The sequence below is a fragment of the Cyanistes caeruleus genome, chromosome 17 (genome assembly GCF_971803275.1).
Source record: "Cyanistes caeruleus chromosome 17, bCyaCae1.hap1.1, whole genome shotgun sequence".
Taxonomy (NCBI): domain Eukaryota; kingdom Metazoa; phylum Chordata; class Aves; order Passeriformes; family Paridae; genus Cyanistes; species Cyanistes caeruleus.
This window is the reverse complement of record NC_141717.1, coordinates 14,166,284-14,182,017: the sequence shown is the minus strand read 5'-3', so window position 1 is coordinate 14,182,017 and position 15,734 is coordinate 14,166,284. Positions and strand designations below refer to the sequence as shown.

Below are 15,734 nucleotides of genomic sequence, written 5' to 3'. Positions count from 1 at the left end.
GGCCAGGAAATTCACTATTGCTCCAGGTAATGGAGATATCTGGCTCATTAGAGTCAGCCCTATTTCTTATCAGCTCCCTCCTTTTGCTGGATGAGCTTGGAAGCCTTGGAGGCTCAGGGATGGAGAGCAGGAGAAGGTTACTGGGCAAGGAAGATTCTTGCTCAGGCATGGATCAACCTGGAAAAGCAGCAACTGTGGGTAAAGGAAATTAGGGCAGTCCAGGACATTCCCTCTGCAGCTGAGGTGGCTGAGACCATTTTCTGTGCTCTGAGCTGTTATGGGAAGCACACTTAAAAGCATCCCTGACTATTCCTGCACCTGGCTAACAGCAAAACAGGTGTTTTCCTACGAGACCTGGACGGTGCTGGAATTTAGTCTGAGGCATGCAGAGTCATTCAGGCATGCACACTCAGTGTCCCACGCTCCCAACACAGTAAACAGGAAAACGTGCCCCACCACGTCCAAATCCTCTCCAGGACAAGCTGTGTTGGTGAGGGTGGGAAGAGGAGAAAGACAAAAATCCACATTCCCCAGGGAAGAGGCAGAGAGACTGCGTTTCACACGGATCTTGGGTACACTAACTTCTCCCCTCCCCTTTGCTCAAGAGAAGAGTTAGCAGTGAATAAACCCATCAGTCAGTCAGTCAGTCAGTCATTAAGAGAAGGAGGGCTCTGGTTTGGCAGGGAGGTGTGAGCAGTGCATGCAGAGGTTGGGCCGCTCCCGTGGTGGTGCGGCGCTGGGCGGGTGCCGGTGTGTTTACCTACGTGGCAGGGAACCTGGACTCGGGTTCATTTCAGTTATCCCATGAGACCTGCTCAATAACGGACTGTTGAAGGAAAAAGCAAAATAAAACAAAAAAAAAAAACAAAAACAAAAGAAGCTTATAAATCCCAAATGAATTTGCGCTGGTGCAGCCCCAGCCCCCCCGTCCCATAGCGACTCCCTGGCACAGCCCCTGCTTCCTCTCCTTCCCCACCAAGCAACACACATGGGGACTACACAGAAAGTGATCTGAGTGGAAGTGGTAAAAGGAAACACAACATCAGAGTGGCCCAAAATGTGCAGAAGTCTCTCTCTGTTCACTGGGTGCAGTGCAGACACCCCGAGCTGAGGAGCTGCTGCTCACAGAGCTGCGAGTGTTTCCCCATGTGGGCACTGAGCTCAGAGTATTTTGCCTGCCCTGCAAGGGTCCAACCACTTCAAACATCAGCACGAGACACCAGGTGAGAGGCAAAGCAGGTTTGCTCATGCTGAGCTTCCTCCCAGCTGCCCTGTGTTTAATGCTGACTCCTGATCAGCATTATTTGCCCTTCCTTATCCCTGTGGTCCCACATGATGTAGCTGGCTGCCAAGGAGAGCTTGGCACAGCATCACTGGGCTTTGGGACCAACAGCAAGCACAGAAGGACCACAGAAACACAGGGCCATCTGCACTATGTTAACACACGAGCAAAGCGTGTGTCACATATGCCCAGGACTCAGGCACTGCTGATACACATGAAGACAAAAAAATCTTGCAGTGATGAACACTAGAAGTAGAATGATGTACACATTTCCACCTATATTTCAGCTGAAAAGAGGGAGCAGATACTGGGATAGTCCTCCTGTGAAAGACCAAAGAACAAGGCAAACTTCAGCCTTTCTTCCAACCAGGGAGCAGCTTCATGCCTCCATCTGAGCAGGGTCCAGAGTTGGGGAGCAGGCCCTGCCTGGCTGCACAGTCAGTCCTTTTGCAGTAAAAAAACATCCAGGCTAGCACTAGTGGCTGGGAAATTCTTAGTTTTGTTCCCTTGCCCATTTCTTCCCACTTGGGGTCCCCACCAAAGAGAAATGCTGGGCATTCCTCATTCCCATCCCACTGGGCAGGACATCTGAGCTCACCTTTGACCTGATATTCCTTAGTTGCCGGCTAACACTGGATCTGTCTTTCTTCAAGAAATCAGGGTTGCTTTTTGATTTCATAATATCTGGGAAGAAGCAAAAGAAGTGGGATTAGCCTGGTGCCCACTGCCTTCCTGCAAGGACAGGGCTGGGGCTTTGCCCTCCCAGCCCAGGAAAGTGCCCCGATGAGCCCGGCTCTTAGTGCTGCCCCAAGGGCAAATGGGGCTTTTGGGCATCCCTGCATCACGAGGTTTTCCTGATGCAAAATGTCACAAGGCTTTCAAAGCTCATCAGCTTTGGGTTGGAAGGCCAAGTCCTACACTCAGACCCATTACTGCACAAGGGTTTGCACTCCAGGATTCCCGTGTTAGCTTGGGACACCCAGGACTGCTTAGAGCTGCTGGAGGAGGACTGACCATATCCCGATACAGTGGTGTTCACAGGGGATTTCTCTCCCTGAGCTTCTGTGGCTGCTTTCAGCTGCTCTTTCAACCTGCTGATATCACAGTCTGCCTTGGCCTTGACGATGCTCAGCTCCGTGTAGATGTCTTTGTACTTGTCGCTGGCGTATTTCTTATCCTGGCAAGGGAACAAGAACAACCCGATGGAGCCAGACAGACAGCTGGAGCCGAGGGGTTTGTGGATGCACTGAAGAGGAGCTTGGCAAATGCCGACGGAAGAAGCGCCGGCAGCGGGAAAGAGGCTTGGCCAGGGCAACACACGCCCTCGGAGCTGCTTCCAACAGCGATCCGGGACTGCGGGAATGGAGACAGGCGGAGAGCTGAGAGCCAAGGGCCAGCACACGGTGCTGCCCATGCGTGCAGCCCCTCAGCTACAGGGTTGTTTGTGGCTTTTCATTTTAGCCAAGAGACAGAATTCAAGCAGAATTCCCAGAAATGGCCTTGGCTTGTCCAGAGCAAACCAGTTCCACCGCTGCAAGGCTGGGCAGATCTCTAACACTGATTGTTTGTGCCATTTAAATCTGATCTGATGTGACAGTAAATGGGGAAATCACGCTGAAAGGGATGTTTTCCCACACTGTCTCCTTTGTGGGGTAAGTCTAAAGTTGATACATGAAGTGCTTTACTGATGACACCAAAATGGGGACGGAATTACATTCAGGGGAAAAATTAAATATGGTTTCAAATCTGGGTGTAAATGGGCTGGAATCTAAGCACAGACACTCAGGAGCAGAGCACAGCAGGAGGATTTGCAGAACCACCCCTGGCATTACCCTCAGTGCTGTCTGCAGCTCGTCTTTGAGGGAGCTGATCTCCTGCTTCAGGTACTGGATTTCGGATTCTTTGACCCGCAGCAGGACCTGTGGGAACAAAAACCAGCATTTCTGCACCCGAGCAGATACAGTTTTACACCTGCTGTACCCAGTGGTAACCAAGTACAGGGCTGGAGACTCAGCCCCATGCCAGCACAACAAGGCCTCTGGTCCACTCATCTTCTGCTTCTCACAAGAAAACTCCTCCAGGTTCTCTGGGGAACTTGCCCAAGCTTGCAGTGCTGGTATGGTCCCTGCACACCCCAGTTTCTGTCCCCAGTGCTCTGCATGGATTGGATCCCTGGGACAAGCAGGGGCTGCAGAAGGAAGAGTGAGTGTTTGGCATGATGTGGTAAGAAGATCAGGACACCAGAACCTCCTGGCCTCATGCAGCCCATGACAACAGCGCTGACCAGCCATGAGAGCTGACTGGGGGACAGATGGCTACAACACCTCCTGGGCTGTGACACATTCCCAAGCTGTGACACGCTCCCAGGGTAGGCAGCACTTGTGCCCCACCATGTGCCTCCCTGCAGAACTCACCTCCAGCTCGTAGGCGTCCTTGCCCTGCGTGAGAGGCGACCCAGCAGCCTCTCCCCCGCCCTCCCCGGTCAGCAGGGTCCGCAATCGCGTGATCTCCGCAGCCAGGCGGTTATTCAGCTCCTGGGAAGAGGAGGAGAGCCGTTGTGGGAAGGGAGAGCGTGGCCACAGCTCAGCACGGAGCCCATTGTCACCAGGAGAGGGACCCTCACCTGGTTGTGGGCGTTGAGCTCCTGGTTCTCCCGCTGGCACTGGCGGAGGGCCTGCCTCTCAGCCTCCAGCGCCTGCGCCAGGTGGGCGTTCTCCAAACACTTCTGGGAATACTGCTCCGAAAGCACCTCCAGCTCCCTCTGCACTGACTGCAGCTCCTCCCTGCGGAACACACATGGGGGTAGTGCCCTCTCCACACACACACACATCCCCATGCACATTCTTCCTTCAGCATCCCAGGACAACCCATCGGGGAGATAAGCACAGATGATGAGGATTGCATATTCCCTTTGGGAAAAAAACTCAAGTCCAGAGCAAGTCAACTTCCCTCTCCTGGCAGAGCCATGCTTGGGCTCTTAAGGGAGAGGAGGTCATTCTCTCAGAGGTTAAGTGGCAGAACTTTCTCAGGTTTCCAAATAACTGAGCTATCAAAATCTACCTATGAGAAATTCTTTCCTGAGGGTGGGGAGGCCCTGGCACAAGCTGCCCACAGAAGCTGTGGCTGCCCCATCTCTGAAAGTGTTCAAGGGCAGCTTGGGTGGGGCTTGGAGCAACCTGGGATAGTGGAAGGTGTCCCTGCCATGGCAAGGGGCTGGAATGAGATGAGCTTTAAGGTCCCTTCCAACCCAAACCATTCCAGGATTCTAAGTTTGCTCTGGGCACCTGAGACCAGCTGTATTTGCACACCTCCCCAGCTTATACAGATGTATCATGGTTGATAAAGCTGACAGGCTGCCCTGCTCAGTCCCCACAGGAGGACAGCTTTGCCATGGAAAGCTCAGAGCTTCCTCCTCACATCTGAATGACCCTGCTGCAGGGTACTGGCTGCTCATCTGCTACTTCTGGGGACCATAAAGCAGCTATTCTGGGTAATGTGGGGACATTAATCTGGAGCCTGGAAGATCATGGACAACCAGGAGGCTCTGATGGATGCAGCTGAATCAGAACCAAGGGAAGAGGCCCCTGAAATAACCCCAAACTCATTGCCAGAACGAAATGGGAGAGAAGGGTCTCCCACACATGATCTCCGTGCAAGATGGCAACACAGGACAGTGATGGTCTTACAGGTACTGCCTTCGGAGGGCCTCGATGTCGGCGTTGACGCTGCTGATCTGGGAGCGCTGGGACTTCTCCAGCTCCCGCTCCAGCTCCTCCCGGTGCGCGTTCTTCATGGCTTCGATGGCTGTGAGGGCCAGCACAGCGTTAGCACCCAGCACCCTCCACCCATGGGTGGGTTTTGAGGTTTTGTTCATTTCTTAAAGGAGCAAAACCAAAGATATCCCTGCAAATTTCCCACTGCTTCACGGCTCCTTCAGTCTGTGCCCCAGCTGCAAAGGGGCTTCTGCAAATCCCACTTTTTAACAGAGTCCAAATGATTGTCCACTTCACACATTGTTTCCTGGACTGTGGGACTCCTAATGCAGAGCCACTGAACTCCAGTGTTCTAAAATTCCCTGTGCCCCTGAAGAATGAATTCAGTGTGGAATTAGCAATCATTTGACAACAGGAATGACTAATGCCCTTTGGAGTCGGAATGGAAAACAGATCAGACCATGTAACAGCCAAGAGGGGTATCTACCCTGGAGAAGGACCAGGAAACAGGCACCAAACCTGGATGACCAGGAGATAGCCCTCCATCTAAAACATGTTTCCCACAAGCCCATTCCCATCTCCCTGTGCAGCCCACCCAGCCCTCATCCCATCCCTGCTCTGCTCCTCAGTGCAGCCAACACCACCCCTGTGTCCCCATCACCACTGACCCACCCCACCATGGGGACCCTCTGGTACCTGAGATGGTGGCAGCCGTTTCCTCTGCCAGCAGGCGATCCTTCTCCTCCCGCAGCTTCTCCAGCTCCCGCTGGTGCTGCCGCTGCAGGTCCTCGATCTTCTTCTGGTGTGTCTCCTCCATGGCTGCAAAGCCCCTCTCACATGTTGCCTGCAAAGGGAGAGGGGAAAGGGTCGGCCCAGGTGCACAGGGCTGGTGCCACAGCAGTGGGGAGCCCACCAGGAGCCGCACATCAAGGGGCAGCTCAGCTCCCCAGGTCCAGCAGGGATCTTCTGCTTCCCCAGCCATGGAGCAGGATGGACCTCGCAAAGGTCAGGGCTTGTCCTGTGAAGGGATACACAGGGCAGACCCAGTTGGGGATTGAAAACATATGTCCAAAAAAACAACCAAAAAAACTTTCTGTGCCCCTTCTGTTCTTTTCAATGCCTGTTTTTTCCAGCCTCTGAGTGGAAAGAAGATGACTTAACAGCAACAGGATCTCAACTCCCAACCGAATATTGCTGCAAATGCTGCAGGGAAAATTACTTGCTAATTGAATTACTAGGAAAGAACTTGGGCCAGGAGCAATTTGGGGAGTTGGGATTCACCAGGGGTGAGGTCCCGAATTCCTGCCTGGTCCGTCTGCCCCTGGCACAGCCCCCATTCCTGCCTTTGCAGCAGACAAATGCAGATGCCTGCTCCCAGCTCAGCTGCCAGCCCAAGCATATCGGGATCCTGGATGGACACACGGCTGCAGGACACAGACAGGACCAGCAAAGCCACAGGCAGGCCCAAGCCACGAGGGAAGAAGAGGCACACAGTGGGGACAAGGTGCTGAGCCCCATCAGGCAGCTTGGGACAAACCTGATGCCAAACACTGCACAGGGCTTTTCCCCTTAACGACACAGGCTGGCCTTATTCCCCGATTTCAAGTGAGCTCACCTTGATTAACACCAGTGTTTTCTGTGGAAAGTGAGAACTGTCACCTAGGGACCTCTGGGACCCCATGGGAAATTCTAGGGGGATGGATTCACTCCCCCAGTGGCAAAAGTGCTCAGGACAGTTCAACACCACTGATCCTCACTAACATATACCCATCAGCATCAAATTCTTGGCTAATGCTGTGTTACCTACACCTAATCCTCATTCCCAATTTTCAGCTTGGTGGTTTTTTCCCTCCCATTTAATTTTTAATCTCGAGGCATTCTTCACTTTCCCAGTCTTGTTTGTTTATTTGTTTTTTTAAACTCCTTACCCAGTGCCAGAACCTGCCTGGACTTGGCTGTGGCACAGAGCAGCCCTGCAGGATTCTTCATTACACCCAGAATCACAGAATATGCTGAGTTGGAAGAGATCCACAAGGATCATCAAGTCCAACTCCTGAAACACCTCTAATTTTGGAAGAAAAAGGTGCATACTCTGCCACAGGTCTGGCTGTAGATTCACTATTTAATGTATTGTAAATGCATTGCCATAAATCCACAAAGACAAATCAGTATCTCATAGAATCACAGAATGGTTTGGGTTGTAAGGGACCTTAAAGTCCATCCTATTCCAACCCCTGCCATGGGCAGGGAGCCCTTCCACTATCCCAGGTTGCTCCAAGCCTTGAACCTGGCCTTGGACACTTCCAAAGATGGGTCAGCCACAGCTTCTTGGGGCCACCTGTGCCTCACCACCCTCACCAGAATGAATTCCTTCCTAATATTGTATCTAAATCTGAAGGCCATCTAAAGGCCATTCCCCCTTGTCCTGTCAATTCATGCCTTTGTCAAAAGTCCCTTTCAGCTCTCTCAGAGCCACTCTAAGCAATGGAAAGGGCTCCAAGGTCTTCCTGGGGTCTTCTCCAGGTTGAAGAGTTACTCTTGCACTACTGATGTCACATTCTCCATCAGGTTCTTAAGAGAAGAAGGGACCACACTTAAACCTCTAGTTTGGGCAAGTTTTCAATCCCTGCATCACTGCCCTTTTGGCTTCCCCTTCAACCCGGCAGCCTCCCTTGGTGCTGCCAGTCCTCTACAACCCTAAACTCACTTCCGAACTGGGAATGCTCTCCTAGGAAAAGCAAACCACCAAACCCATTTGTTTTAAGATGCTGGATGATCTCAAACCAGTTTTATAGCCAGTCTGACTGGTGGGGCAATTTGAATGGTGGCATTTCATTGCCAGTGAGTTTCTCTGAACCTCACCTGGGTGTTCCGTAACTGTGCACTCTTTGTTGTATACAGAATTACTGTGTCCAACACCAGCATGGTCCTCACAGCCTCCTGCAGAGGAGCTCTGCTTTGCTACAGAATTTGGCATCTGTTTGCAGCTACTTTCCCTAGGAACATACATTTTGAGAGCATCAAGTTTCCATTTCATCCTGCATTTTTGAAGGCAGCAGAGACAGACTGGAGATTTGATCAGACTGGGAAAGACAGAGCTGAGGAATGCTTTTAAAGGGAAGTCACAAACAAAAATGTCTGTGTTGGGTACAAGGAGAAACACTGAGGTTTTTGTGTTGAAGGAGAGTGTGATGTTATTGAGCTACTTTGAAACTCTCTCTCCCCTTCTCCACGCAAAGATCACCTCCAGAAATCCACCCTCCCAAGCCCTCAGCAATGCATTTAGAATACCCCAGCAAGGAGTAAAAAGGAAACATCATGCTTTACAGAAGCCTGGCTAATACTTTGGGGCTTGTTTCAGCATGCTAGCTCTTTTAGGGGATGGCCCTTGGTTCGGCAAACAGACCCCAGGACTGCATGCGCCCTCCCGCACGCTCAGCAGCAGAAAGCAGAAAGTGTTAAACATATCAAGACCTTTAGGTTTTCAAAGTCTTTCTGGTATTTTTCCCTCAAAGTGGAAGCGTTCGCCTCCAGATGTTTGTTCTCCAGCTCATCCCTCATGACATTCATCTGGGCCTCCAGCTCCTGGATGCGTTCCCTCAGGCCGTGCATGGAGTCCAGGTCGCTGCCGGGGTCCTGCCCGGTGCCACCAGCCTCACCGGCTGCCCAGGTGTCCCCAGCGCCTCGGGTCACCGCGGGGGACGCCTCTGGGTGCTGCCTCTGGTACTCATCGAGGGTCTCTTGCAGGCGCTGCAGGTTCTGGCTGTAGTGCTCCTGCAGCGCCTGCAGCTCCTCGCCGTGGATGACCTGCAGCTCCTTGATCTTTGCCTGGAACTTTTCCTCCAGAGTTTGCATCTGCTCCAGGTGACACCGCTCCATGTTCTGCTTGTCGCGGACAACGGCGTCCAGCTGGTTGAGCCCGTCCATCCTCTCAGCCTTCAGGGCATCCTCTGTCCTGTTGAGCTGCTCTATCACGTTCCGGATCTCCTCCTCGTAGCGCCCCTGCAGCTCGCTCAAGCTCTTGCTGTGTTCATGCCCTTCCTCCTCCAAGAGCCTCCGCTGGTTGTCCAGCTGGGATACCTTTGCCTTGAGGTCAGCGTTCTCCCTCTCCAGCACGGCGATCACCTCGCTGTACTCGCCCTGCTGCTTCCTGAGCAGCTCCTCGTACTCGTCCCGCAGGAGAGACACCGTCTTCACGCGCTCCTGGCACAGCACATCCATGCTCTGCAAGGACTCCTTGTAGGACTTCATCTCCCTCTCGTGCTCCAGCCGGACTTTGCAAGCCGCGTAACAAACCTGAGCCTGAACAATGGCATCGTGGACTAACAAAGACGAATACCGCTCCAGGTCTCCCATGCACGAATGGTAGGAAAGACTCTGGGATATCTTCAGGAGCTTCTGACAGTCTCTCATGGCCTCCTCGGGAGGCAGAGAGAGTAAGGCAACAGATATCTCCTTCAGAACATTGGATTTGTCCTTCAGTTGCTGGGCAAGATCTTCCTGAATGGAAACAAGAGCTTCACTACTACAGTCTGGTGTGCTGCCAGTCTCCTCTACCTTGGCTAATTCCTGGCACGGCACCATTTGGAGACGGCTCCCATCCCAAGAGATTTGGGTTCTTTCCGAAGCATCTTTTTGTATTTCAAGTGCTTCAGAAATCTGGTGCATAACTCTGTCAAGCTCAGGAGTCCTGTACGCTTTGATGATCTCCTCCAACATGCATTTGTGCTGCTGGAGAGCTGTTTTGGTATTATGGAGCTCTTCTTCGATTGTTTTTAACCTCTGATGAAAAGATTCTCTCATTTTCTCTGCAACAAACCCAAGTTCTGCCTTGATCAATGTAGCATCTGCTACAGCACTGAGAAAACATGGGGAAAAGCCCGAATTTGTTTCTGTTTTACCCTCAGCTTCTCCTTCTCTAGTGCTCAAGTGTGCTCTCAGCTCCTCTACCTGGCTCCAGAACTCCCCCTCCAGCAGCAGCTTTTTAGACAGGACACTGGCCAAATCATTGGCTGTATGAGAAACACTTGCTGGCTCCAACAAAACCACCTCAGTCGTCCCCTGGATCTCTCTCAGAAGCTGGGCTATCTCAGAACTTGCATTTTTCAAAGACTCTGCTATTTGGTTGATGAGAGAGGCCTCAAATGCCACCCTCTCAGAAAGCCACCTCAGCTGGCCGGTGTCAAACACATCTGCTTGCTGCTCCTTGGGGATGTGCTCCTCTTCTCCCAAATCCCCTCCTTCTGGAGCGGGGCTCTCCGTGGTGAGGCTTTCGCTCTGCTGATACTCCGATGGGACTGGTGCCCCGCTCAAGGCTTGGATTGCGTTTGATAAAGTTGTTTCCATGCTGGACAGAGTAACAAGGAACAAATCACCCTCTTTTTCCTTGTCTGATTTGGGCAAGGATCTTAGCTGCTCCCTGCACTTCTCTAAGCAAGTCAGCGCTTGATTGTTTTTCATCTGGAAACCTCCCAGCTCGCTGACGTGACTTTCTATCAGCTTCAACTTTTCCTGCCTCTCACTCTCCAGCTGTGAGATCAAAGCATTGACTTGGGACAGGCTGGTCTGAAGCTGTTCCCGCAGCTGGGACTCCGTGCTGGCCCACTGATGGTGGAGGGCGATGAGCGTCTCCTGGTTATGGCCGTGCTGGCTTTCAAGCTTCATCGTCACATCTTTGAGCTTTTCCTCTGTAATGTACAGTTTGGTTTCCAGGGAATGGATGATGGAGAGATAAGTCTCAGAATCGCTCGTCCCTGATGAGGGGTAACCCAGAGCTGGCTCTGAGGACATGCTTTCTTCAGAAAGAGATCTGTCCTGGCTTGTGTCTGAAGATGTACTGCTTGTCCAGTTTTTCTCTGATCCATCTGGATGGATGTATTTTTGACACTGGATGCTTGAAAAACGGATCCTTTGCCTCTTGGCCCCCATGATTCCTACATCAGGCTTTGATAAGGCTTTCTGAATCAACTCTTGGTCCTGGAGCTCTACAACTTTAGATGGGGAGCCAAATTCCTCCACTTGCCTCTGACTGGTCTCAAGAGCCTCCTCCTCCTCCTCCTCCTTCAGTGCATAATTCAGAGCTGGGAGGACATCCTGAGTTTGCAGAGCCTGCCCCAGTTGAGATGGATGACTTTCGTCACCCTCAAGACTGGGGCCAAGGTCTTCTGCCTCCTCAGCACATGGCCCTGTGCCCACACTAGCTAATTTCTTTAAAGCCTCCTCCTTGGCCTTTAGCTTTACTTTAGTCTCCTCTAAACTGCTATCTAACGCAACCATTTTAACCAAAGCCTCACTGAGATCTTGATCTTTCTTCTCCACAATTCTCAGGTGCATTTCCTTAACGTGTCTCAGCTCTTCCTCTTTCTCTTTCAGGACCTCCTGCACCCCCCGGAACTGATCTGACACCTCCTCGAACGACTGCTCCAGATTGTGGTAGTTGGTCTCTTCCATTTTCAACTTTGCTTGTAGCTTCGCAACTTCATTATCCGACTCAGCCACCTGATTCATGAGCTCTTGGAACCGGCACTTGATCTGATCCCTCTCTCTTTCCAGCTCCTTGATGTGCTCTGCAAGTTTTTGGATGCTGGCCTCCTTCATGGCCAGCTGCTCCTCCAGCTGGTGGACGAGCTCGCTGCCTTCGAACTTGGCGCTCAACTTCTCCTTCTGCAGAATCTCCATTTGCTGCTCGCTGTTCTGCAGCTGGTTCTCGTACTCGTTGGCCTTGTCCTCCACCTCCTTCAGGCTCCGTATCAAAACCTGCTTCTCCCTCTCGCAGCTCTCCAGCAGAGCCTCATAGTTCTTCTGCAGCTTCTCCTCCATGAGGACCCGTGCCTGCTCGCTGGCATTCAGCTGCCCGCTGAGGTCTGCGATCCTGTCCTGGAGCCGCTGCACTTCCTTCTGGTGGTCCCGCTGCAGAGCCTGCTGCATCTCCAGGTCCCGCAGCTCCTGGGTCTTCTCCAGCAGCAGAGCCTCCGCGCTCTTCAGCTTCTGCTCGCTGGCCTTCAGCTGGGAGCTGAGCGCGGCCTCGCCGTGCTGCCACTCCTCCAGCTGCTCTTTGGCTTTCTCCTTCTCGCTCCTCAGGTCGCTCTTGAGCTTGGCCAGGGTCTGCTCCTTGATGGCGAGCTCGGCCGCCGCGTTACTGAGCCTCGCCTGCAGGCTCTGAATCTCGGCCTCGTGGTGCCGGATCACGTCCTTGGCCTCGGCGTAGCTGCGCTTCAGCGACTGAATCTGCTGATTGATCACCTCTTGACGCTGGCATTGGGCTTCCAGCTCGCTTTGGAGGTCTTGGTTGACTTTGTGGAGCCTCTGCCAGGCACCTGATGGCGAGGCGGCCACCTCGGTCTTAAAAAAATTGATTAAATACTAGATTAGTAACACTCTTGGCTCTCCCTTCTGAGTGTCACACCTCTGGCCAGGCAGGCCATGGAAAAGCTCCTCGCAGCGACTTGGCTGCTACCCACTGCTCCAATTGGGATGATTTGTTCTTGGCACAATTTGGTTTGTTTAACCAGCTTTTTTTATTTGCTTTTTTTTTTTTTAAATGAGCGACAACTGCTTTCCAGTAACAGAAAACACTGACCACGACATCAAAACAGCTGTACAGTAACAGGCTAAATGGAAAAAAAAAAAGAAATAAACCCAAACTCAAACAGAATCAAAAAAACAATGAAAAAGAAACACCGGCAGTAAAACGGAGACAGACAGACAAAAGAAAAATGCCAAGGATGAGGAGGAGATGGAACAAGGTGGAGGAGAAAGGAACTGGTTTGTTGTTTTTTTTTAGCGAGTTTGTTTGTTTGGTTGTGAAACAAAAAGTGCACAGTTCAGGTAACACAGTCCTACCAACCAAAAGCAACAACAGAAAGTGAGGTGACAGCAAATGACATCACATCCCACCCAAGCACAGGGCGACGGGCCAGCCATCGTGGTGGCGATGTCATTTCTGTGCCTGCCAAACAGGACTGAGTGGCTGCTCATTGCATTAGAGAGATGCTGTTATGCTAAAGCTTAGGGCTAGGGAGGATCTAATTTATCTACCTGCAAAATAAAATAAACCAACAAAGGACAAAATAAAAAGCCCGACAAATGGAGGGAAGGAAAAGGTGTGATGAGAATGTAAAAACAAAAGAAACCAACCTTTGTGAGATTCAAACCAAAGCAATGGAGCATGCAAAGAGAAAACTCACAGAAAGCGTCATGCAAAAGGCGACAGAAATTATGTATCTTAAAAAAAAAATAAAATACACAGACAGGAAGAGGCGAGAGAAGCACAGCGTTAAGCTTAGGAATTTGGCCTGCCTTGCTGTACTCTTGTTGCTGATTAAGGAAAGCCCACAGATGTGACACTCAGTTACGTTAAGTTAAATTTCATGCTTTACACCAAAAACATGCAAGAACATCCGCCCAGGACAGGTTAGTACGTGCCCCCTCCCACCCACCGTGGCCAGAGCTGGGGGATGGCTCCAGCCCATCTGCCAGGAGCAGGAGCTCCTGGTGTTTTTCCCAGTAGGGATCAAGGATAGGGTGTCCCGTCCCGAGTAAGCTCAGAGCAAGAGAGGGGTTACACGAGGCCAGAGAGGCTTCGGTGCATGGCACATGCATTGGAGGGATGGCTCAGCACTGCCTCACAGAACAGGCAGTGCCTGGGGGTCCGTGTGGGGCTGGTCAGGCTGCCAAGGAGGGGTTGGTGCCTCCCAGGCAGCTCAGGAGGGAAGGGCTTGGCAGCAGTCAGGCTTCTCCATCAGCACTCCTCATGGACAATGCAGGAACCTCCCCAGAATCAGGCATGATGGAAGGTGGTGGGGCACATGAAATTCAGAGGGTTTGTCCAGGAAAATGCTGCAATGTTTGTCTGCAGTCTGGGGCTGCAGAATTCACCCAGCAGCTCCACTCCCTCCACCCCAGCAGGGTTTGGTGGGGTTACTCCCTTCTACAATAGGACTTTAATCCCTCTGGCTCCCAGTAAACACAAGGGAAATCCCCAGAAAAATTAGACTGGAGCTGGCAAAAGCCTCCAACCTTTCCAAAAACCCTCTCCAACTTCCAGGTCCAAGTTTGGGTCACTTCTCACTGCAGCTCAGCCTCTCTGCAGGGCTTCCCCTCCTGCCACCCCTCCTCGTATCGAGGCACTGCGGCCAACTTCAATCTGATGGTGGATTCAGCATCCAGCTTTTATCCTCATTCCCTGATTTTTCCAGGCTCCAGGCAAAGGGAGGTCAGACACCTCTGCCCCAGGGAAGTGGGAGTTAGTTACTCTTCCAGCTCTGCCAAGTGAAAATGGAACTCCTCCAAGCAGGCTCTGTCAGCTCGGAGACTTCAGAAATGAATTAATTACTCCTCCTGGGAGCTCATGGGCAAGGAAGGCAAGATGTCCCCCTCCCTGGGCTGGCTCCACTGCCTGTGCAACTTCTTCAGGGAAAATTTTCCTGTGAGAAATAAGGATGCAAGGTTTGGCATCGACACTGGATTTGCCGCCACGGGAGCGCAGCGTGCTGCCACACACGTTGACTTTGACCCACAGCCAGTGTGGTCACGTAGATTTGAGCAGGTCAAAATGCTGCCCCTGCACAAAACAAGACTATGGACCCCTGAGAGCAGCCAGAAGCTGCCCTGTAGGTGCCATGACTTCCTCCAGGCATGGATGTTCCCAGAGGAAACACTCGGAAAAACCTGCTTTGTATGGACAAGGGGAGGAAAGGTTTCCCCAAAGACCATCCTGTCTCTTTTGCCAGATCCTCCAGAACTCATTTCTAGGCTTCGCTAAGAAATCTAGTGACAGCAGAAATCACCAAAGTGATCTGAGGCAACAGGTCATCCCAGTGAAAATCCCACTCTGGCTGGAAGGAATGTGCTCAGATACATCTGAGTGTCCTGTGTTTGCCCATGTAACACAAAATCCACAGCCAGGAGTAGCTGGTGAGCTATAGGATGCTTGGAAAGCTTTGTGTGCACCCCACTGCCTGAGGGGAGTATTTGGGGCACAGAAAGGGGGAAACAGCTGTTGGAAAGGCAAACACAGTATAGGATGGATCAGAGGTGGACTTTGCTGAGGTCCTGTTCTGTCTGGCTCTGTTTTGGGAATGCTAACAGGTAATGCTGCCTTCTGTTCCATCCCAGATCAGAGGTTTCCATAAGCAGATGACTCTGGGAATGCTACAGAATTAGCCACGTTTGCAAGAAGGTCAAATCTCTTGGAGCTCAGTGGTGGTCACCCAGGATGTCCCCACAAACACCGCAGACGGAAGCCCACCAGGGATCCCTCGGGCACAGGGAAGAAAGATGGATCTCCCTCTCCTCCCTGCTCTCCTACCTGCAACACGTAGCCCTCCCGGGCGCTCTGCTCCCGGCCCAGAGCCACTTTCAGCTGATCCTGCAGGTGCCGGTTCTGCTCCAGGAGCTCCAGGGCCTCCTTCTGCTTCTGCTCCAGCTGGAGGGACACGAACAGAGACAGGGTCCAGGGAGTGGGCAGAGGATCAGCCATAAGGAACAAGTGACTCGGAGGGGACACAGAGCAGAATTAACGGAGCTTTTGATGGCACTGCTGCTCTGCTCTGCTCTGGGACCTGGATTTCATTTTTCAAAATCCCTCCCCTCTGAAAGAACTTATTTATGCAATAGTGTAATTCGTAAAGCTCACTGCAGCAAAGGATGAACGGTACCAGCTCATGCCAGGCACGACCCTGGCAAATCCTAGCCCAGTTCAGCTCAGTGATATTCCTGGTTACTCCATAAGAAAAGGT

General features: G+C 52.0%; 1 protein-coding gene across 16 annotated transcripts in view; it reads right to left on the bottom strand.

The window, feature by feature from the left end:
• Positions 1–15,734, bottom strand: part of MPRIP (myosin phosphatase Rho interacting protein) — a 77,376-nt gene that overhangs the window by 7,166 nt on the left and 54,476 nt on the right. For 7 of the 16 annotated variants that reach the window (XM_023936872.2, XM_086854532.1, XM_023936873.2 and 4 more), the window contains 9 exons: positions 15,305–15,421; positions 8,470–12,336; positions 5,692–5,839; positions 4,969–5,086; positions 3,906–4,065; positions 3,697–3,816; positions 3,115–3,201; positions 2,297–2,459; positions 1,881–1,966 (listed from right to left, as the gene is read on the bottom strand). In XM_023936872.2, coding sequence (XP_023792640.2) covers positions 1,881–1,966; positions 2,297–2,459; positions 3,115–3,201; positions 3,697–3,816; positions 3,906–4,065; positions 4,969–5,086; positions 5,692–5,839; positions 8,470–12,336; positions 15,305–15,421 — 4,866 coding nt within the window. Of the gene's footprint in view, positions 1–760; positions 827–1,880; positions 1,967–2,296; positions 2,460–3,114; positions 3,202–3,696; positions 3,817–3,905; positions 4,066–4,968; positions 5,087–5,691; positions 5,840–8,469; positions 12,337–15,304; positions 15,422–15,734 lie in introns of all 16 variants that reach the window. The other 9 variants (XM_086854534.1, XM_086854541.1, XM_086854538.1 and 6 more) reach the window with 6 other exon arrangements.